The 19,443-nt window shown below is 52.7% G+C and overlaps 5 protein-coding genes and 2 non-coding genes across 9 annotated transcripts; 1 reads left to right on the plus strand and 6 right to left on the minus strand.

Annotated features, from left to right (window-relative positions):
* Nucleotides 1–26: 26 nt before the first annotated feature.
* Nucleotides 27–1,747, minus strand: LOC144069125 (ADP-ribosylation factor 4). The gene is made up of 6 exons (XM_077594251.1): nucleotides 1,501–1,747; nucleotides 1,122–1,202; nucleotides 947–1,056; nucleotides 605–676; nucleotides 417–542; nucleotides 27–343 (listed from the first exon to the last, which is right to left on the minus strand). The coding sequence occupies exons 1-6, from the start codon at nucleotides 1,565–1,567 to the stop codon at nucleotides 257–259; spliced, it is 543 nt and encodes a 180-aa protein (XP_077450377.1). The 5' UTR covers nucleotides 1,568–1,747; the 3' UTR covers nucleotides 27–256.
* gcc1 (GRIP and coiled-coil domain containing 1) lies at nucleotides 1,383–4,317 on the plus strand. 2 transcript variants are annotated; one of them, XM_077594245.1, is made up of 4 exons: nucleotides 1,383–2,034; nucleotides 2,098–2,944; nucleotides 3,017–3,382; nucleotides 3,508–4,317. In XM_077594245.1, the coding sequence occupies exons 2-4, from the start codon at nucleotides 2,252–2,254 to the stop codon at nucleotides 4,246–4,248; spliced, it is 1,800 nt and encodes a 599-aa protein (XP_077450371.1). In that variant the 5' UTR covers nucleotides 1,383–2,034; nucleotides 2,098–2,251; the 3' UTR covers nucleotides 4,249–4,317. The 2 variants fall into 2 exon arrangements, with proteins under 2 accessions (XP_077450371.1, XP_077450370.1); XM_077594244.1 differs by having other exon boundaries at nucleotides 1,383–2,944.
* dennd6b (DENN/MADD domain containing 6B) lies at nucleotides 4,307–8,564 on the minus strand. The gene is made up of 19 exons (XM_077594246.1): nucleotides 8,337–8,564; nucleotides 8,104–8,142; nucleotides 7,993–8,035; nucleotides 7,809–7,921; nucleotides 7,650–7,730; nucleotides 7,477–7,582; nucleotides 7,332–7,411; nucleotides 7,122–7,264; nucleotides 6,932–7,054; nucleotides 6,444–6,539; nucleotides 6,276–6,373; nucleotides 6,130–6,198; nucleotides 5,973–6,037; nucleotides 5,817–5,906; nucleotides 5,232–5,285; nucleotides 5,057–5,166; nucleotides 4,892–4,994; nucleotides 4,611–4,685; nucleotides 4,307–4,530 (listed from the first exon to the last, which is right to left on the minus strand). The coding sequence occupies exons 1-19, from the start codon at nucleotides 8,451–8,453 to the stop codon at nucleotides 4,408–4,410; spliced, it is 1,728 nt and encodes a 575-aa protein (XP_077450372.1). The 5' UTR covers nucleotides 8,454–8,564; the 3' UTR covers nucleotides 4,307–4,407.
* Nucleotides 8,565–9,257: 693 nt separating this feature from the next.
* Nucleotides 9,258–12,733, minus strand: ldhba (lactate dehydrogenase Ba). Its single transcript, XM_077594250.1, has 8 exons — nucleotides 12,590–12,733; nucleotides 11,935–12,070; nucleotides 11,734–11,851; nucleotides 11,474–11,647; nucleotides 11,227–11,400; nucleotides 10,930–11,047; nucleotides 9,845–9,968; nucleotides 9,258–9,438 (listed from the first exon to the last, which is right to left on the minus strand). Exons 2-8 carry the CDS (start codon nucleotides 12,061–12,063, stop codon nucleotides 9,271–9,273), a joined length of 1,005 nt encoding a protein of 334 aa, XP_077450376.1. The 5' UTR covers nucleotides 12,064–12,070; nucleotides 12,590–12,733; the 3' UTR covers nucleotides 9,258–9,270.
* Nucleotides 12,734–13,883: 1,150 nt separating this feature from the next.
* Nucleotides 13,884–19,196, minus strand: slc25a3a (solute carrier family 25 member 3a). 2 transcript variants are annotated; one of them, XM_077594249.1, is made up of 8 exons: nucleotides 18,784–19,196; nucleotides 18,193–18,355; nucleotides 17,605–17,726; nucleotides 16,065–16,244; nucleotides 15,809–15,990; nucleotides 15,339–15,511; nucleotides 15,121–15,231; nucleotides 13,884–14,284 (listed from the first exon to the last, which is right to left on the minus strand). In XM_077594249.1, the coding sequence occupies exons 2-8, from the start codon at nucleotides 18,335–18,337 to the stop codon at nucleotides 14,127–14,129; spliced, it is 1,071 nt and encodes a 356-aa protein (XP_077450375.1). In that variant the 5' UTR covers nucleotides 18,338–18,355; nucleotides 18,784–19,196; the 3' UTR covers nucleotides 13,884–14,126. The 2 variants fall into 2 exon arrangements, with proteins under 2 accessions (XP_077450375.1, XP_077450373.1); XM_077594247.1 differs by lacking the exon at nucleotides 17,605–17,726 and adding an exon at nucleotides 16,406–16,530 and having other exon boundaries at nucleotides 18,784–18,980.
* LOC144069289 (small nucleolar RNA SNORA53) lies at nucleotides 14,889–15,081 on the minus strand. The gene has a single exon (XR_013298438.1). It is a non-coding gene; the product is annotated as a small nucleolar RNA SNORA53 (small nucleolar RNA).
* LOC144069290 (small nucleolar RNA SNORA53) lies at nucleotides 15,569–15,762 on the minus strand. Its single transcript, XR_013298439.1, has one exon. It is a non-coding gene; the product is annotated as a small nucleolar RNA SNORA53 (small nucleolar RNA).
* Nucleotides 19,197–19,443: the final 247 nt, after the last annotated feature.

Genomic DNA, 19,443 nt, shown 5'->3' on the forward strand with positions numbered 1-19,443 from the left:
AAGCGTCAAATAATTGCCAAAGGGGGTCATGTGGGCCCGTCGTCCCAAAGAGGACACCTTTATTGCACGGAGGGCCATTTTTCACAGAACAAGTTCCCTCCCCCCAGAACATGCGTAGGAAAACAAAGACGAAAAAGCCGAGAAGAGGAGACGGCCGCTTCGGTGGGTCGTCTCCCGTCGGCTGGAGCGTTTATAATTTAAAACAAAAAAACAAGAGAAAAGTCCTGCGGGCCGCCGCCGCCCCTTCCTGTCCTGCCTAGTGCTTGGCCAGTTCATTGGACAGCCAGTCGAGGCCCTCGTACAGGCCCGTCCCCTGAGTGGCGCAGGTCGCCTGCATGTGCCACTGCGTGGGCAGAGGGCAGAGGTCAGCGGGCGAGCGCTCGCTCGGGCGAAGGGAAAGGGAGCGCCATACGTACGGTGCGGCCGCGCAGGTTGTTCAGACCCAGTTTTTCCGTCAATTCGCTGGCGGCCATGGCGTTGGGCAGGTCCTGCTTGTTGGCGAAGACCAGCAGCGCCGCCTCCTTCAGGTCGTCCTCTTGGGTCTGTCCACGGAAGGCGGAGCGTCACCGGGGGCCGGCCGGGGTCAGGCCTCGGGGTCACTCACCATTTTGCACAGCTCTTCCGCCGACTCGGCCACGCGGTCTCGGTCGTTGCTATCCACCACGAAGATCAAACCCTGTGGACCCGAGGCGCAAGTGGTTATGGTCTTATCCTAGTTATCTCATACAGACGCACTTATATAAACCTGCAATATACTTATATAGGCCTTAAACATAAATTATAATACAAAATATAGCACTGAATCAACTTACGAACAAATTCAACGTATGAACAATCGCTCGGAACGTAACTCGTTCGTAAGTAGGGGAGCGTCTGTATTTTAGGACATCTAGTTTACTATTCTTGGCAAACACGCTGGGTTTCTTTTTCGTGCAGTGGTCCTTACCTGCGTGTTCTGGAAGTAGTGCCTCCATAAAGGTCTTATCTTGTCCTGGCCGCCCACATCCCAAACGGTGAAGCAGATGTTTTTGTACTCCACCGTCTCCACGTTGAATCCTGAAACGCATCAAAAAAGGTCCATCAAATCGTCCGATTTGGACGCTGCTGTCGTGCTTGCTCACCGATGGTCGGAATGGTGGTGACGATCTCTCCGAGTTTGAGTTTGTACAAAATGGTGGTTTTCCCGGCTGCGTCCAGACCCACTGTCAGGCGACAAGCAAACAAAACAAAGCAAAGTCACGGAGAGTTGCCGTCAACGGGTCCGACCAGTCAAACGTCAGCACGCCCTGGTCGACTCCGGTTACGTTTTTTTGAACAATGATAAAAAGACACAGGCTCGTTCATCATCTTGGGGTCTGTCAGCCGGCGACTCGGCTAGGCTCCTTTAGTTTAGCTTAGCCTAGCTTAGCTTTATAGAGGCTCATTTATCTTAGCCTGGTTTAGCTTATTTTAAGCTAACTTATCTTAGCCTAGCTTAGCTAGTCTCGGCGGCGCGCTCACCCATCAGTATTCGCATTTGCTTCTTGCCGAAGAACTTGGAAAAGAGCGACGAGATGGTCAGACCCATGTTGACGAGCGCTACAGTCGCCTCGGTTGGCGTCGAAGCCTGAGCCGGAAAGCGGCCGCAAGCTCAAGCTCAAAAGCTCGGTGCTCTTCCTCTCTTTTCCTCTCTTCTCTTCCCTTCTTCCGTCGCCGTCGTCGCTGTGCTTGCCACGTCTGGGCCGACACGGAAGTGACGTCACTGGAATGTCGGTTCCTCCACGCACAAGACTTCCTCGTTTTCGTCGTCCCTCGCCCAAAGTATCGACATCGCTTCCGTCCGATTTTGCCGGAACGGTTTTTTTTGTGGCCTCGCTCGAATCATTTCGTGGAAAGCCGGCGTTGACACGGTGTCGCCAATCTCACTTCCGGCTTCAGACAACATGGCGGCCCTTGCTTCGTTTGGGGACACCGGCGGCGGGGCGCTTTTGGAAGGCTCGCCAATCCTTCACTTCGAATAAATGACGCGGTCAAACACAACGCTCCTGTCGGAAGGTAACGTCAGGGTTAGCGCTGCCCAGCCATCTTCCATTCAATGAATCCATTTTACTTTGCAAGGGGGTCGGTGTCACTTCCTCTCAAGTATTGGAAAAAGTTCCAATGACGACAAATACAGCGCGGCCACAGAAGCTTCATTTTTGAAACGGTGCGTCTCACTCGAGCGTTCAGCGTGACATTCCAAAATGGCTCTTTAGTCGGATTTGACCCGGTCATGGAGAAGTTTGGGATGACTTTCGGGGGCGGCCCCGGCAGGAAAGAGCTTCTGGAAACGCTCGAGTCCCAGAAGAAGCAGCTGGCCCAGTACCAGAGCCGCTTCAAGGACCTGGTCCATGCTTACAAGAGTCTGCTCAAGGAAAAGGAGGCCCTGGAGGCCAGTCTGGAGGCACTGAGCGCATCCCGGGACTCCCGTCCCGTCCTTCGGGACCACGGGGAAGGGGGCGACGACGCCACCGAGCCGGTCGCCGCCGGCGACGGCGCCCAGAGCGAACACGGACCGATCGCCGACCCCCGCGACCCGGACGTCTGTCCGGAGAACCGACTGGACACCCTCGCCGGGGCTTTGACCACGGTCACGCAGGAGAAGTCTCGCATGGAGGCCGGCTTTCGGGCCGACAGGCGGCAACTGAAGCGGGAGGCGGACGAGCTGCGGGAGCGTCTGGCGGCCGCCGACCGACGCTTCCGGACCGAGACGGGGGACCTGCGGGAGCAGTTGGCTGAAAGCCGAACCCGCCTGCTGGCGGAGCGACAGGAGCGCCGACAAGAAGAGAGCGAACACTCGCTGCAGCTCCAGGAGTTGCAAGAGCTGCTGTGCCGGGAACGCCAGCTGCGACGGGACGCCGAGCTCCGCCTGGACCTGGACCCGGACCCTCGCGGGACCGGAGGAGAGGGAGCGGATTCCGCCGCGGTGAGTATAGCTCCTGGGTCGGGTTCCGCCGCCCTCACCTAACCTAACATTGGCGGCGTGCGGGTGGTCCAGGAAGAGGCTGGCGCTCACGCCGCCGAGCTCCGGGTGGCCGTTCTGGAGCAGCGCGTGACGGAGCTCTCCGATCTTCTGGGCGCTTGCGAGAAAGCCCGCCGGCTGGAGCAGCGCGAGGCTCAGACGCTGCGCGAACAGGTGGCACGTCGGGATGCGGAAAAGACGTCGCCGCCGCCGGAGCTTTTGGCGAACGACTCTCATCCGGATGCGGCGCTGAGGGACAAGTTGGACAAGGTGAAGAAGCTGCTGCTAGCCGCCCAGAAGAATCCCGAGGTGGCCGAGCCCGACGCCGACCCTTCCGGGCTGCTCCGTGACGAGCTGAGGCGGCTCAAGGACGAGTTGGAGGGCTATAAGCGCCGAGCCAAGGTAGGCGCAAAAATCGGTTAGCCTTCTTCGGGGGGGCCGACTCCATTCGGGAAAGCCTCCGATGAGTACCGTCTGCATCTCGGGAATCCTCAAAGTAGGTCCGCTAACTTGCGTCCCGCCGACAGGCCACGCCCCAGGACGTGGAGGACGACGGGCGCTTCCGTCGGCAGCTGGAGGAGCTCCGGGAGAAGTACGTCAAGCTGCGCGTGGAGAGCGACGAGGCCGCCGCCTCTCACCGCGAACTCCTCCGGGAAGAGCGCCGGCGCGCGGCGGCGCTGCTGCAGGAGCGCCGTCAAGAGGCGGAGCGCGAGGCGGCGGCGCGCCGCGACGAGCTGCAGCGTCTGGAGGCCGAGCTGCGCAAGCAGCGCCAGCGGACGGCGGCGCTGCTGGACGACAAGGACCGCCAGCTGGAGCTCCTCCGGGCGGCCGCCGCGCCCGAGCCCCCCTCGCCGTCGGAAGAGGAGCTGGGCGCCGGGGCCTGCCCGTGGCCGGCGCCGCTCCTCTACGCCGAGCAGCTGGCCAGAAAGGAAGCGGAGGCGGGGGCGCTGCGGCGGCAGAAGCGGCTGTCGGAGGACGACCTCCGGCGGGCGCGCGGGCAGCTGGCCGACGAGGCCCGCCGCCGCCGGGAGGAGACGCTGGAGCTGAGGGCGCGGCTGGACGAGACGGCGCGGGAGCACAAGCGCGAGGGCGCCAACGTGGAGTACCTGAAGAACGTCATCTACAAGTTCCTGACGCTGCCGGACGCCGGCGGGCGGCGCCAGACGCTGGACGCCATTCTCAGCATCCTGCACTTCAGCCCGCAGGAGAAACATTGCGTCCTGAGGCAGCAGCAGGGCACGCCGTGGTGGGGCGGACGCAAAAGATGACCGCGGTCGCCGGCCGGCCGGCGACCGAGTGCCGCCAAAAGCCGGAATAAATACTTCACGTTCACTCAATGGCGTGCGTCTCGATCCTTTACTTGTTTTTTTTTTTTTTTTTTACAAAAACTCCATTCGGGTGTTCCGTCGGCCGTCCTCGCGGGTGCGTCACTGCGTCTCCAGGACTTCTTGGAGGTCTTTGGGCAGCGAGCCGACGATGGTCTCGATCCAGGATCGTAGCTTGGCGAGAAGGTCCTCTCGCACCTGCAGCTGCCGCCTCCTGGCTTTGCTCTGGGGTGAGGCGGGTGAGCCGAGTCAGGTCCAGGTTTCGCCCTTTTTGGTTTGGCCCGGCGGAGGACTCACTCACTCACCACTTTCTCCCGAAGCTTCACCACCAGGTCCACGATCTCCACCTCCGACTTGTCCCTGGTCCATGCCGGCAGGTCCTGAGCACAGCACGGTGAAGAATATGACATTTTTTCCTCATTCATTTTATTGTAGCTGTTTCATTTTGATATACTACCACTGTAGGATTAAAACTATTGTTCTTAACGCGATGACAAACTGTACGTCTAACAGCGGTCAGCCGCCGCGCAGACCGTCCGTCGGACTTCCCGTCGGCGCGGCGGCGACGACGACGACGACGACTCACGGCCTCGCAGACGGCCTCCAGGTGGAGGCTCTCCAGTTTGCGCGTCATCTCCCCGTGGCGATGGCGGTACCAGCCGTCGAAGTTGGGGGACTTGAAAAACTTCCTGCGGGCGGCGCCGGCCGATCAGAAGGGGCGGCCGGGGCGGCGCCGCGACGCGAGGTTTACCTGTATAGCCCCGTCCAATCGCCCCGCAGCGCCGAGGTCAGCCGGGGGCCGCCGCGCTCCAGGCTGGACACGAAATCGTCCTGGCTGAAGGGACGGATCTGCGGGGGCGTCTGCACACAGTCCGGAGTTGGAACTTGCGGCGGGTGAGGCGCAGGGGGCGTGGCTTTTTTTTTACCTTCCAGGGGGTCACCGACCTTTGTAGTGGCATCAGGCTCGCCATGTAACGCTCCTACGGAAGGGGAAAGGTCAAAGTGTACCGTCCACAGACCTACTATGCGCATGTGCAAAAGTTTTGGCTTCACTCGAACTACAGCCTGGAACTAATTCCAATTTTTTTGAAAACATTCAACAGCAAAGGCTCGGGAGCCATATGCGGCTCTTTCCACAGGTGCATATGGCTCCCCCCTAACCTGTGAGGTAAAATATGGAAATCACTGGTGAGAGAGCTGAGTCCCGAACGCACTAATATGCGCATCACTGTGGCATTGACATTACCTCTACCACCACTTTAATCATAATTTTGTGTTTTATTTCTCTTCTGCATGCATGATCTCATTGATACTGATTTATTAGCCACAGCATAACAATGTTGTCAAAAGAATTCAGAGACTTTTTGTACTTCAAAAGTGGTGAAATGACAAAACCCCCCACACTTTTCATGTATTTTTAAATTTCAGTCGCCCACATTGCTCATAGCAAAAAGTGGACCCGGTTTACAGACGAGGCGAGTTCTGCGGGTTGCCATCGTCGGCGTTCTTACCAGCGGGATGATGAAGCTCTGAGTCAGCTCGAGAAAGTGGCGCCTCAAAATGGCGCTCTGCACTTCCGGGGGGCGGCGCCTCTGGATCCCCTGCCGAGAGGTTGAACCCCCCCGCTTTGGAAAATGCGGCTCGCAACGATCCGGCGGCGCCCTCACCTTCAGCACGCGTTTAACGAGGACCTTGTCCTTCAGCAGAAAGCTCTTGTAGGCCGTGAAGACTCCTGCGCGAGCGAGGGAGCGAGGGAGGGAGGGAGGGAGGGCCGCAACGTGAGCCCGAGGCGGAACCCGAGCGGCGGACCCGCAGAACGCGGACCTGCTTTTCCATCCAGGGTCTTGAGTTTGGCCACTTTCTTGATCTTGAGCTGCTTGGGGACGTCCTCGCCTGACGGAAACGAGGGGAGGAAGGTCTTAGCTAACGGCGGCCGCCGTGCGGGCGGGCGGCGCCAGTTGATCCCTCACCCGAAGCCTCGGCGCTCTCCCCCAGTCGCAGGACGTGCGGCCAGTTGTGAAAGGTCTTGACGAAGAAGGGGTTGGTCACCCCCAGAATGACGCTGGGCCTGAAGGGGAAGAGAGGAGGGCGGAGCCGGCGAGATGAGGCGGGGCCCGATCGGCCGGCGTTGGACTCACGGCGCTTGCGTCTTGGTGGTGAATTCTCGGAACTCGCTGTCGTGGACGGTGAAGTACGGCCGGAAGTCGCAGCAGAACTTGAGTGGTGCGATGGAGCTGAAACCACACGGTCGTCCGTCATATTCAATAGAAATGTATAACTATAATTTGATGCAGATTTTTGTTCTATTGATGTGTTAAACTTGATGTCTAGTTGTTCTAATTGCTGTTTTGTGCTCTGCATTTTCAGAAGAAAAGAAGAATATTGAATATTTCTCTTAGTATGACTTGATTGCAAATGTTTAATCGTTTGAATTGTATGCTGGGAAGGTTACATTTATTTTTTATTTATTTTTTTACTTCATAAAATTTGGATTTTTACTAAGTCATTTCACATTCATCATTTGGATTTTTATGAAGTCATTTCACATTTATACGCAAGTTTTCACGCCGTTTATACGCCGTCACATCCCGGCGTTGGCTACGGGACGAGCGCGTCCGACGGTTACCTGACGAGCGCCAAGACGGTTTCCGACGAGACGGCGGGAGACGGCGCCACCACGGCCACCGGCTCGCCCAGCAAGACCAGTTCCCACAGCATCTGCGTGTGGATCAGGAGCGACCGGAAGCACCTGGGCGACGGTCAAAGGTCAGCGGCCGGGAAAGCACGTCGGTCCCGCGCCGGGGGGGTCGGCGCACCTGAAGAGGTCGGGCTGGTGGACGGAAGGAAGCGCCGTCGGCGTTGGCGACGGCGACGCGTTGGCCACCTCCTCCTCCACCTCCTCCTCGGCGGAGGCCGGCGACGGACTTCCCGGTTTATCGTTCCGGCTCGGAATACGCACCTGAGAACAAAAAAGAAGGGAAGGCGAGGGGAATGGCGCCGAGGAGCCGGTCGACCGGTCGCCTCACCCTCAGGACGGCGCCCATCAGCGGGAGGTCGGCGATCAGACCGGCGGCCGGCGAAGGCCATCCGTCGATCTGCCGGCACGCTGCGCGGCGAGGCCCGACGCTCAGACCTCGGCCGTCGTGGCGGCGTGGGGCGACGCGAGCTTACCTGTCTGCAGGCAGGGCTCAGCCTCCGCGAAGAAGTTGGGCGCGATGGCGCTAAGGACGGCGTGAAAGAGACGGACGAACGGCAGCCGAGAAAGAATCACCAGGGACTGAAAAACCGAAAGTGTCGTGAAGAAGAAGACGACCTAGCTAGCCGGCTTCCCGGACGTAGCTGACCTTCTGGAAGTACCCTCGCTTGACCGACGCGTCCTTGACTTGCCGGAAGTAAACGTAGCCGTAGAAGTGCGAGGCTTCCATCTGAGAAGATGCAAAGGACGCAGCTGGCCATCGCCGAGCTCTCGGCGTCTCCACGGACCGGCGGGCGGGCGGTCTGACCTGCAGGGCGGCGGGGGCGTCCCGGTCGTAAGCCTCGTCCGTCGGACGCCGGCGGCGTCGCCGGCCGACCGACTGCCGCATCCTGAAACTGAAGCACGTATCTCCGATGCATCCTGAGGAACGAACCCCGGTCAGCGCTTTCCGTGGGCGGTGCGTGCGGTCGAGCGTTCGTTCGTTCGTTTACCCGAGTAGGAGTCCGGGAAGGACAGGTAGCACAGGCTGCTTTTCTGGGTAAGGGGGACGAGAACCGGGCGATGAGTCTCGCCGGAAAGGAAAGTCCAGGTTTGTCGCTCACCTCCTTCTCGGTCAACTTGACACCAGGTGGGTACACCAACTGTCGAGAAAACAAAATCCTAGTATCACCAGTGTACTAGTTGGCTAGCTAGTCCTAGCGGAAAAAAAACCATGTGCCAAGACGCAAGCAATCCAGGAGATGCTCGCTGAATCGCTTGTGTTTTGGTTCTGGTCTGGCAAGATACATTGTGGATTTGTAAGAAGACAAAAAAGCCGCCTTGAAGCTCCACCGACCTCGATGGCTTGTCCGAGCTCCAGGTCAAAGGTGACCACGCACACGCACTCCAACCAGGACGACAAGCGGTCCCACGGACGGGATTCTGCTTCTCGTCGGTCGTCCGCCGGCTCCATCGCGACCGACGACGATGCGTGGAGGGGAGTTGTGATGAGGAGCAGGTGCGTCGAGGTCCGAGCGGCCGGAAGTGGCGATGAAAACAAAGCTCGCCGCTGTCACGGCGCTCTCTGGCGGTGAAAGAGCGCAATGACAAGAGCAAACGGAGGCAGGGCTGCATCCCTTTCCTCCTCCTCCTCCCTCTCATCCAATAAAATGTTCGTTTTCCAACTCAGAAATGAGGCTAAATATAATTCAGTCATTTCGCCCAAAATAATGCAACCGGGAAAACATTTTTTTTTGCAATGAAGTGAGCCCTGCTGGTACCTCAATAAAGACAGTTTTTAAAAAAAAATTACAGTCTTGTAACTGCAAAATCGATGTCCCTGATTAATAAAGTACAGAAAACTATTCTATCAACTGGCATTTTAAAACAAACCCGGACAGGGCTTGGAAACTCACTCATATTCAAATAAAATAGACATAAACCCTCATTTTTCATGGGTTCACATCATTTATTCAGTAACTTTAGCACAGGAGAAGATTGCAATGTGTGCTTAGGGTCAAGAAATATATATATTTGTATTTACTCACCTAAATGTGCTTGTTTCTGTAAATGTGGGAAAAGAGGAAAAGACCGACGAGGTGGCTTTGGAGGCGCTTCAGGGTACGGTACGACCACTTACGTGAGGCTACGGACAAAACACTTTTTTTTTTTAGTATTGAGGGGAAATGTGCTTTTGTTTTGAAAGGAATACTTAAGGGGAACCTTCCACAAATACGGATGTGCTTGAAAAGAAGCCTTTGCCCTATAAAATGGTTGGCTTGCTGGAGTCTTCAAACGTCCTTCAGGTCCCTCTGGATGGCCCACAGGGTTTCGGCGCTCTTCTTCAGCTGAGCCACTTCGCCGTCGTTGAGCGTCATGTTGACCACGCTGCCCACGCCGCCGCCGTTCAGAACGCAGGGCAGGGATAGGAAGACGTCTTCGCCGATGCCGTACATGCCCTGAGTGGACAAAAAAAGCACCAAAGGAGAGAGGACGCAAAGTCTTTTGTCAATACAGACGCTCCTCTACTTACGAACATTGGAGTTACGAACAACGGTACATACGAACATGTCTGCGCGTATGGCATATGTCGAAAAATGTTCGGAAAGAGATGCTGTAAGTTCGATTTTGTATTGCGCGCCTTTTTCCGAGTAGTGCTTCTTTCCGCCGCTAATGCCGACCGGGAGCCAAAGACTAAACGTTGGTTAATCAAACCCTACTGCTGTTCAAAAGCGCTGTCACGTCATCACCCGCTAACCGAAAAGACCCTCACGTTAGCATTAGCGCGACGCCAATTGTTTTCCCTTTTTACGCAGGTCGAGGAAGAGCCCCATTTTCCCGGCGTTTTGGCCCCTTTCTACCCACCTTGACCATGGTGGACACCGGGTGGACGCGGCTCAGGTTCTTGACGATGCTCTCCGTCAGGTCAGCCACGCTCAAGCCGATGGCCCAGTTGGTGTAACCCTTCAGCTTGATCACCTGATACGCACTAACGCACAGTCCAAGAACTTCATCAGTTAATATGGCGCGGCGGCAGCGTAGCGGATCCAGACCGTTTGTAGCAAGAACTGGGCACGTGGGCACTTAAGTTTTCCCGCGGGATCAAATCCAATACAATGTTGTATTGACCCTTGTTGACTTGGTAGGATAGACTTGATTTTTCAAATGGCTTATGTATATCGTCATTCATATATTATTAATACTACTGGTACTTGAAGTCAGTGGCGGTCCGTGCATTTTCTCGTAGCGCCTTCAACGGGTAAAATCCACTTCCTAGCAGCATTTAATGATTAAATACAAATACTGGAGCTTTTCAGACATTACAACCGGACCGAGGGGTGATTTTCCCGGGAAAAGACAGCGATGGACGTCAATGGCGAAACGGCAAAAATTGCACTAAAATGGGGTAAAATCCACTTCCTAGCAGAACTTAGTGATTAAATACAAACACTGGAGCTTTTCAGATATCAGAACCGGGCCCACAATTGAAATATTATTTAGGAATATAGCCATATTTTATTCACCAAAAATCATTTTTAACTTCTTTCTTCCTTCTTTTCTATCGCCATTGAAGCTAATGCTGAACGTGGAGCCTGTCCTGTCGTCGTATTTCTGGCATAGTCCGTCTTGAAAACGGCTTTAAATCAACACAACAATATATTTGCGTGTGCAGTTCGCTCCAAATACAGTTTGGTAGCTATGGCTAATCACTAGCCAATCATAGTTGGTGAAAGCGATGAAGCTAACAGACAATTTGGTATTATTTAAGTAGTATTGATGGATAAAATATAATATATGATTCAGATATTTCTTAGGCCAGCAGAGAAGGCCTTGAAGGCCCCGACGGCCCGCCACTGCTTGAAGTGTAAGAAATCTGTTTTTGGAACGCCACTAGTACTACTACTACTACGTCAGAGCATACTCTTAAGTGGAATTAGAAGTAAGCCTACCTGTCCACCACAGCTTTATGCGTGGCCTTCCACTGCTCTTTATCGGCATCAGTGCCAATTTCCGGATTCAGCTTCTGCAGGTTGACCCCGGCGACGTTTGCGCCGCTCCACACGGGCACTGGCGTGGCACAAATGGAGGAATTGGGATGTTTTTAGGTCAACGGAATAGAGAGATGTTCATGTTTTTTTCACTTCCTGTACATTCTGTTCAATGCAAACTCATTTTGAGGCCTCTCCAGTTTTGCCTGACTTTGTGTCTGGCGGGCGGCGTTAGCTTAGCGACCGGGGCAAACTCACCGCTGGTGTCTCCGTGCTCCCCCAACACCCAGCCGTTGAAGGAACTGGCGTGGATGCCCAGACGTTCGGCCATCATGAAGCGGAAACGGGCCGAGTCCAGGTTGGTCCCGCTGCCGATGACCCGGTGTTTGGGCAGGCCGCTCAGCTTCCAGGTCACGTAGGTCAGGATGTCCACTGCCGAGCGTCAGCCATCATTTCTAGTCCGTCCGTCCGTCCAAAGCGACGGGCGACGGGTCCTCTTACGCACCCGGATTGGAGACCACGATGATGGTGCAGCTCGGGCTGTGCTTGACGATCTGGGGAACGATGGATTTGAAGACGTTGACGTTCCTCTGCACCAGGTTGAGGCGACTCTCGCCCTCCTGCTGCCGGACTCCGGCGGTCAAGACCACCAGGCGGGAGCCGGCGGTCACCGCATAGTCTGGACGGCAGAATTGAAATGTTATTTTTTAAATACGATCGGAAAACCCAGTGGCTTGGAACCAAACGAGGCCCGCCGCCCGCCACCTTTGTCCGCGACGATCTTGGAGGTCTTGAGGAACAGGCTGCCGTGCTGAAGGTCCATGGCCTCTCCCTTGAGACGGTCCTCCATGACGTCCACCAGGGCCAGCTCGTCGCACAGATCCTGCGAGGGGGATTTCTTTATTTTGGTGACCTCCAAAACAAGGGAAAATGTCCGACCGCTTGTTTTAATGTCCGGCGACTCACCCGCAACAGGATGCTGACGGCGCAAGCCATGCCCACTTGGCCCACCCCGACGACCGTCACTTTGTTCCGGGGGGGTTCCGCCGAGCTACCCGGCAGGGGGCTGATCAGGTTTTGGAGCACCGACGACATGGCGGAGCTGCGGGCACGCCGGGTCGATAGCGTCATTATTTTGGACCATTTCTCGAGCGGTTCTGGCGAGAATCGAGCTCGGGAAGGGGCTACGAGTGCCAAAACTGGCGCTATTTCTAAATCGCGGCTTGAAGAATGTACAGATTGAGGGATTTTGGAAGAAAATGCATGGTGACACGGTAAAGAGGAATTTTTAAAAAAAGTTAAAAGCCAGATTAGTGATGGTAAAATGTTCAAATGTGATGCCACGGTGTAAAAATGGTGATAGTGGGATGGAGGAAAAAAATGAACACGGTGTAAAGATGTGATGACTGTGAAAAAAATACCCTGGTGTCGATGGAAAGGGTCCACATTCCGAGGGAAACCAAGCGTCCGCGATTGGTTTGTCCTCAATGTGTCATGGAACGCAGCGCCGACAAAATGGGTACCCGGCCCAACGCCAAAATGGCCACATTTGCCGAGCGGGCGTTCGAACACCGACCGCCGCGTTCCGAAAGATGGTGGAAAAGGGAGCGAGTGGACTTACATTTTTTTTTGTCGTTTTCAGAGCCGTTATCCGGAGCGTGTCACTGGCAGGTGGCGAGAGGAGACTGGCGTGGAGGGAAAGCCAGGGAGGAGGCGGGGGATGGGACGGGAGGGAGCGAGAGAGAGGCGGGGCCGGTGGCGGCGCCGGGGGCCGCCAAATCCACTCGTTGAAATCCAGAGCACGTTGAGGCGCCCGTCGACGATCGTCGTGACGTCACGGCGCGCCGAGAAATACGACTGTCGCCCTGCTAAAGATGGCCGCTACATCGTTTTTATCTGAAAGGCTTCACTTTTATGGTTAGTGGTAAATTTGATATTTGAATATTCTTCATTTCAGTTTAAACATGAAACAAATCTAATGTTTTGACTGTTATGTTCCGCTTTTCATTTTTAATGCGTAAAAAGTTTGACTTTTAAAAGTGATTCGCTTTATTTCGAATGGCCTGCAAATTGACTTTTAACACAACGTTCAATGTGATAAATGATTTTTTTTCACCTGATTTTATGACAAGGCCAATTGTATTTTACTCTATTGTTCCGGCCCCCCCCCATCACGAAAGCCCCTCGTACCCGGCGACCCTAGACGAATGCCACGCGGGTCACGTGATGGCGGCCATTGGCTCAAACGCGGCTCCCATCCAATGGGATTAGCGTCTTGGAAAAGCTCCAGTCGGGCTGCGTCAGGAGCTTTTGTGTGAGGCCCCTAGCACCTGACCCGTAAAAAAAGGGGGGCGGGGCTTCTCTGTCGTGTTATTGCATAAGAATACAAAGAGTCAACAATGGAATGCCCCCACGCGTCCCTCGACGAACGGAAAACACTGATTGGTCGTGCTTTTTCTTTGCATGGGTTGAATAAATTTCAGGCATTTATTGACACGTGGTGGATTAGCAAATCAACGGGCAGCTACTTTGATAGCGGGTCAATCATTTTAAGACTAGTGACCCCAATATGAACATTTCTTTTTTATAATTATAAACAATTTTGGGGGCGATTTTGGGTAAAAAAAAAAAATGTTGGGGTTACCTTGTAACTATTGTTCTTAATCTTAGATTTTAATTTTTAAAAAAAATCCAGCTAGCCCGATATAAATTCAATTTGGCTAGCTGAACGCAAAATGGTATTCAATTACATTTCAAATGAAAATACTATATGAAAGCCATGTTTTTCCACGGTGCCGGTATTATCAATTTATTGATGAAACATCAATAAACACCCACGTTTCTATTGTCTTCAGCGGCAATGATCTTTCCCCGCCTCCCTGAAAATATTCCTAGAAGAAATATAAATAGGAGCATTTCCAGGAGTTTGTTTTATTCATTTTCTAGTCACAGGACGTGGACAAAATAAGTGTCGCACAGCAAAAGTCATCGCGGTGACCCCACCCACCACCATTAGCGCTTAATTTTGCCGGTTAAATATACACAAGATAGACAGCCCCGTTGGTGGAAAGGATGGCTTAAATATAGAAAAAAAAAAGGATTTAAAGTGGGAACGCTGATTGTTGGTTGTCACCTCGGAGGGAGAGGAAGCGGCGGCGTTACTCGATCCCGAGCTTCTTCTTCAGGGACTCCGGCATCTCGGGGGGAGGGGGGCGGGGCAGGCGGAAATAAACTTTGACCGAATCGTAGATGAACCACTGCAGTGCCGTCAGGGTGCCGATCATGATGATACGGGCGACCAAGCCCTTCCAAACACCTGCGGAACAGCAAAAAAACAAATATTGGGCGGGACAGATTCGATACACGTTGCCTGCAAAACCGATCCGAAAACTGTTGGAAAGTACGTATCGACTCTGTTGCTTGCGCAGCATTCGTATGTATGAGGATAACATTGGAAATATTGATAATACCGAAGGACCCCAAAAAAATGTACCTTTCTTAAATCCAACTCAATATATTTGTCTTGCTATATAGCAGGGTTAGGGAACCTATGGCTCGGGAGCCACATGTGGCTCTTTCGATGGGTGAGATACTACGTCCAGTGCTGCTTTAGTCTTCTTTTTTTTCATTAGACTCTGCTAGAATGCATATTCTCATTGATTAGCAACTGCATAAGAATGTTGTCAAAAGTATTCTTGTTTTTTCCACTTTAAAAGTGGTGAAATGACTAACATAAGACACCCATTTACATATATTTTGACTTTTAAATTCGGAGTATGGCTCTCAAGGAACAACATTAGAAAATATGAATTGTTTATGGCTCTCTTCGTCAAAAGGGTTCCCGACCCCTGCTATATAGTATCTGCTTTTTTTTGTTTTAGGGGGACATGGCCATTAAAAGTGAAGATATTTATAGACAGCTTGTCCGTCCACCTGGCTAGCAACACTGGTGGGTACTCTGTCTTGTGCAAACAGGGTTGCCAGTGGTACAACTGAGCCGGCGGACAGGTAGACTGCTCTCACACGCCAATGACTCAAGCACCTCCAACAGAACAGCCGGAAAAGCTGCCGAGGGGTTTCACGCCCTCTAGAGGTGGATCTAAGGAGCGTGTGCATCCGTGGGCCGCCCGCCCGCCCGCCCGCGATACCGACCTTTGGGTCCCAGCTTCTTGAGGACCTGGACAGCGGTGCTCCCCCTCTCTTTGTTCAGCACCGACACCACCGAGTCGGCGGGATGGGACACGATGGCGCAAAAGACGCCGGCTGGACACAAAAAGGGACAATGGCGTTTGAGCGGGCTTCGGCTAACGGCTACCAAGTCTCTCTCTTTCTCCCCACACCCCCGCACACCGCCCCCCCCGATTCCTCACCGATGTAACCCGCCACGAAGGTGACCACCAGCTGCTCCGATTTGCTGCACTCGTTCCGCGGCTTGGGAACCACGTGCTTGTAGAGCAACTCCACGGTGCGCTCGAAGCAGGCGAATTTCATCATGGTGTAGGGGATCTGTCTCATCCAGAGCGGGACCACCCCCTTGTAGAACCTGGGCCAGAGACCGGGGCAAAAAGGTGAGACGGCACGCCGCTTTGGCGCCGGGCCAAATGTCCGTCCCTCTGGCCGGCGACACCGGTGGACGGCCCGCGTCGGGAAAACGAGGCTGCCGGTGCCGCGAGCGGGCCGAGGAACAGGTGGACTGCTCTTACGCGTCAATGACTCAAGCACCTCCAACAGAACAGCCGGAAAAGCTGCCGAGGGGTTTTCACGCCCTCTAGAGGTGGATCTAAGGCACGCGTGGATGGGTCGCGGCCCAAAAGACTCTCGGGAAGGGGACGAGACTTACGCCCAGAGGCCTTCTTCGCCGTACATCTTGGGCACGCACTCGCGGAGGGTGTTGGCGTAGCCGGGCTGCGTCTGGATACGCACTTTGACCGCCTCCATCGGGGCCAGGGCGATGTCGGCGAAGAACTCGGCGCTGGCCGAGGCGGCCAGGTACAGGGACGTCCTCCACATGTACGCGTTCTCCTGTTGCCCGACAAAGGATTTGCGTCAACAATCTCTCAAGAGACACCCGTGGCCTAAAAACGGTCAGTCCGAACCTCTCCGATCAGGTCACTGTAGAAGATCTTGAACACTTCGTAGAAGCCAAACTTGCAGAGGCCCTGCATGGAGTAACCGATGAAGGTGGGCGCCCAGCCCTTGGCCAAGCCTCTGACGCCATCCTCCTTCACGGTCAGGGAGAATCCGTTGCCGATGCTCTTGTACTTGTCGGGATTCACCTGAACCCAAAAATAAATAAATAAATAGATATTCCACGATAAGGCACGAGCCGTCACACGGTGTCATCGGTCCGAGCACACGTGGAAGAGCCGAATCTTCTGAACGACTCCGGAGGATCCGCCGTCAAATCGGAAGGGTCGGTTTCCCCCCCCGTACAAACCTGCAGGCGGCACTTGACAAGGTCGAGGGGGACTACGGCGGTGTGCGTTAGGCCGCAGCTGAGGATCCCCCCAAAGCCACACAGGGCATAGTACTTGGAGGAGCCAAAGGCGCAGCTAGCTTCCTCTGGGGATGACATACGTGCAACATGCAAGGGTCACATGCAACACACAAATCAAGAAAAATCAACACCCAACAACAGCCACGGGACGGAAGAGTTTTTGCTACAATTTTTGCCCAAATATTTTGTCCTGGCAAATTGGAGGAAAAAAAAAATGCTATAAATAAGGGAAGTTTACAGTTGTTTAGATTACACCACATTGTCTTTTGCTGGGTTTTTTTTTATTTAAGAAAAACTGAATATTTGATTGTTGCACTTGTGACACGCTAGTGTTTGATTTATTAACGATTGCATTTTGAGAATGTACAACGAGTTTGGATTGGATGTGTGTATCGGTGTTCGATTGTTGATCCTTTGATCCATATGGCAAGTGTGTGGCATGTTAAAGAATATCGGTATTCGATTATTGATGTCTTAGCAAATAGCTTGAGGCACGGGAGATTTGTAGTCATTACAGTAAAGTTGGATTGAAGAAACAACAACGTATCAACTGTTGTGATTATTTCTCCCTGTGTTTTAAGATTAAATGCAGGGTGTAACACACGGAGTCAAGTTTTTTTTTAAATACTCTTCCGGACACATGGCTGTGTCTTTAACATGCCATCATTTCATGAAAACATGATTTGAGTGTTTGTTGGATCACACCAATATGAGGAACATGAAGACTCAAATCTGATGCGTAATCATTTGACCATAGGTTACTTTCAAAATATTAGTGTGGCCCAAAGCATTTTCACTTTGAATTCAAGATAACCAACAACAATTAAAATCCACATTGACCCGATCATTTCAAAAGTTACGATCAAAGAGTCGTACACAATTGTACCTTTCAAATCAGACTTACCTGAAAGCTCAAAGTCCATTCATACCAAGCCTCCCACTCCAAATGAACCAAAAAAAAAATAGGCTACACTCCCTGACCTCCTCAAACGGCATCACGTGTATGAATCAATGAGGTATATGAGTCATGCAGTGATTACACCAATATGCATGCGCACAGGGGGGCTTGAAAACTGGAACGAACGGACGCCATTTCTCCATGCAAACTGAAAACTGAGGCCGAATCCAAAAAGACAGACCTGCATCCGGCATTTGACCAGATCGAGGGGGACAACGGCTGTGTGCGTTGTCCCACAGCTCAGAATCCCACCAAAGCCGCACAGGACGAAATACTTCTGAGAGCCAAATTCAATGTCTCCCTCTGAGGACACATGTTACATTTAAAATTGAGGAAGGGGGGAAAAACAAATATTAAATGAACTCTTTTGGGGGGAAAACACCGGAAGTCTAGGAGCCAAAAACTACATACAGTGACTTGCCAATCAATTTGGGATGCTAGGACAATGTGTTCTAGCAGAACCATAATGGTCCTAACTATTGACCTAACTTGTTGAACAACTTAAACTTTATCTACTACTATTAAACCGAACACGTCATATGTCTGTTTCAATTGGACACTGCAAAAAAATCAGCGTGTCCTTCCTTGTCCTCCGTTAGCTTAGCATTAGCAAAGGCCTGACAACTCGTGATGCCGCAGTACTTTTTCTTGAAAATGACAACGTATTGCGGTATTATAACGGTATACGGTGCTAGGAAAGAAGAATGCGGCAAAGTGGGTTAATTTGGGCGAACGGCCCTGAAACGAGGCGGCTTGCGGAAGAAGTTACCGGCGTCTGCCGTGGCGGCAGCCGCCAGCCTGCGCGTCCGCTGTCCGAGAGAACTCTGCTGCGGTTCCTCCACTTTCTGGAGCGTGAACAGCGGAGCGCTGAACGGGTTACCCCGGGCCAGCTGCGTCAAAGTCGAGGGATACATGGTCGTTGTCTTGCCTGTCTGCAATGAGCAACAGGTTAGCACGCTAAGAATGGCTAATGACGAGAAGAAGAAAAAAAAAACACCCACCCCCATCGACCAGCGTGCCCGCTACAAGGCTAAATGGAATGTCACGTTATTTCCTCAAATTATTTGACAAAAGAATTTAAATGTAAATACACGCCAAGTATGAAGAAACGTAGATACGTATAAATAAAGGCTGGAAAAAACTGTCCTCTCACAGAACATATGCGACACTAGCTTTTATGCTAACACCACAATGCTAGCTTGACCGCTACAAGGTGGAATGGTTGCTTAGGTGTTATAGGTTAAAAACTGATTTGGGAAAAGGCGTTGTGGTGTTGTCATGCCGTAAAACGTCAACTGCACATGAGAATATTGAATGATATTGAATAATTTGGCTTCTAAATGAAGTAATTTGAACTTACTTTGCGTGCGTCTTAAGATGGCGCCTCCGCTTAGCTGCAAACCGGCGGCCCCAAAGAGAGAAAGAAGAAGGAACGACCTCCCGCTAAAGCGTTGTCCTTTCGAACGTCAACCTTTTAGATATCCTTCATTGAAAGAAAGTGTTAGATAGCTATAGTCGGTGTTTAGTTGCGTACGTGTCGGGTGGCCATCTTGCGTCGGAGGATTTCTCTACTTTTACGTTGCTCACACTCGGTTTGTAATGGAACACTGTATCGGCGTGCTTTTTTTAAAAATGTATGCTCAAGTAAGCAGTATATTTAAGATATTTGAAAATCGGTAGAAAATGAAATGAATAGCTATTTTAAAAGCTACACGTTTAGCAGAAAATGAAATGTATATCTGTTTCAAAATGTAACCTACTCTAATGGCTATGACACAAAATGGCCACTAAACGACGACGCGTCCCCCCATTAGCTTACTGATTGCATCAAAAATCCAACCTTATGTACGTGTTGTCTTTAGAAGTGTTGGGACATGATTGGCTTCTTCGACGCTGAAAGTTGACTATAATTGGTCGTGAGTTCACCTAGCGGTAAAAGCAAATACAGCCCACCCCATGTTATTTCAATTACTGCGAGTTATCTAACAGTAATAAGGAAAGTGACAATTTAGTCATATAT

Source organism: Stigmatopora argus, chromosome 23 (assembly GCF_051989625.1).
Source record: "Stigmatopora argus isolate UIUO_Sarg chromosome 23, RoL_Sarg_1.0, whole genome shotgun sequence".
Taxonomy (NCBI): Eukaryota; Metazoa; Chordata; class Actinopteri; order Syngnathiformes; family Syngnathidae; genus Stigmatopora; species Stigmatopora argus.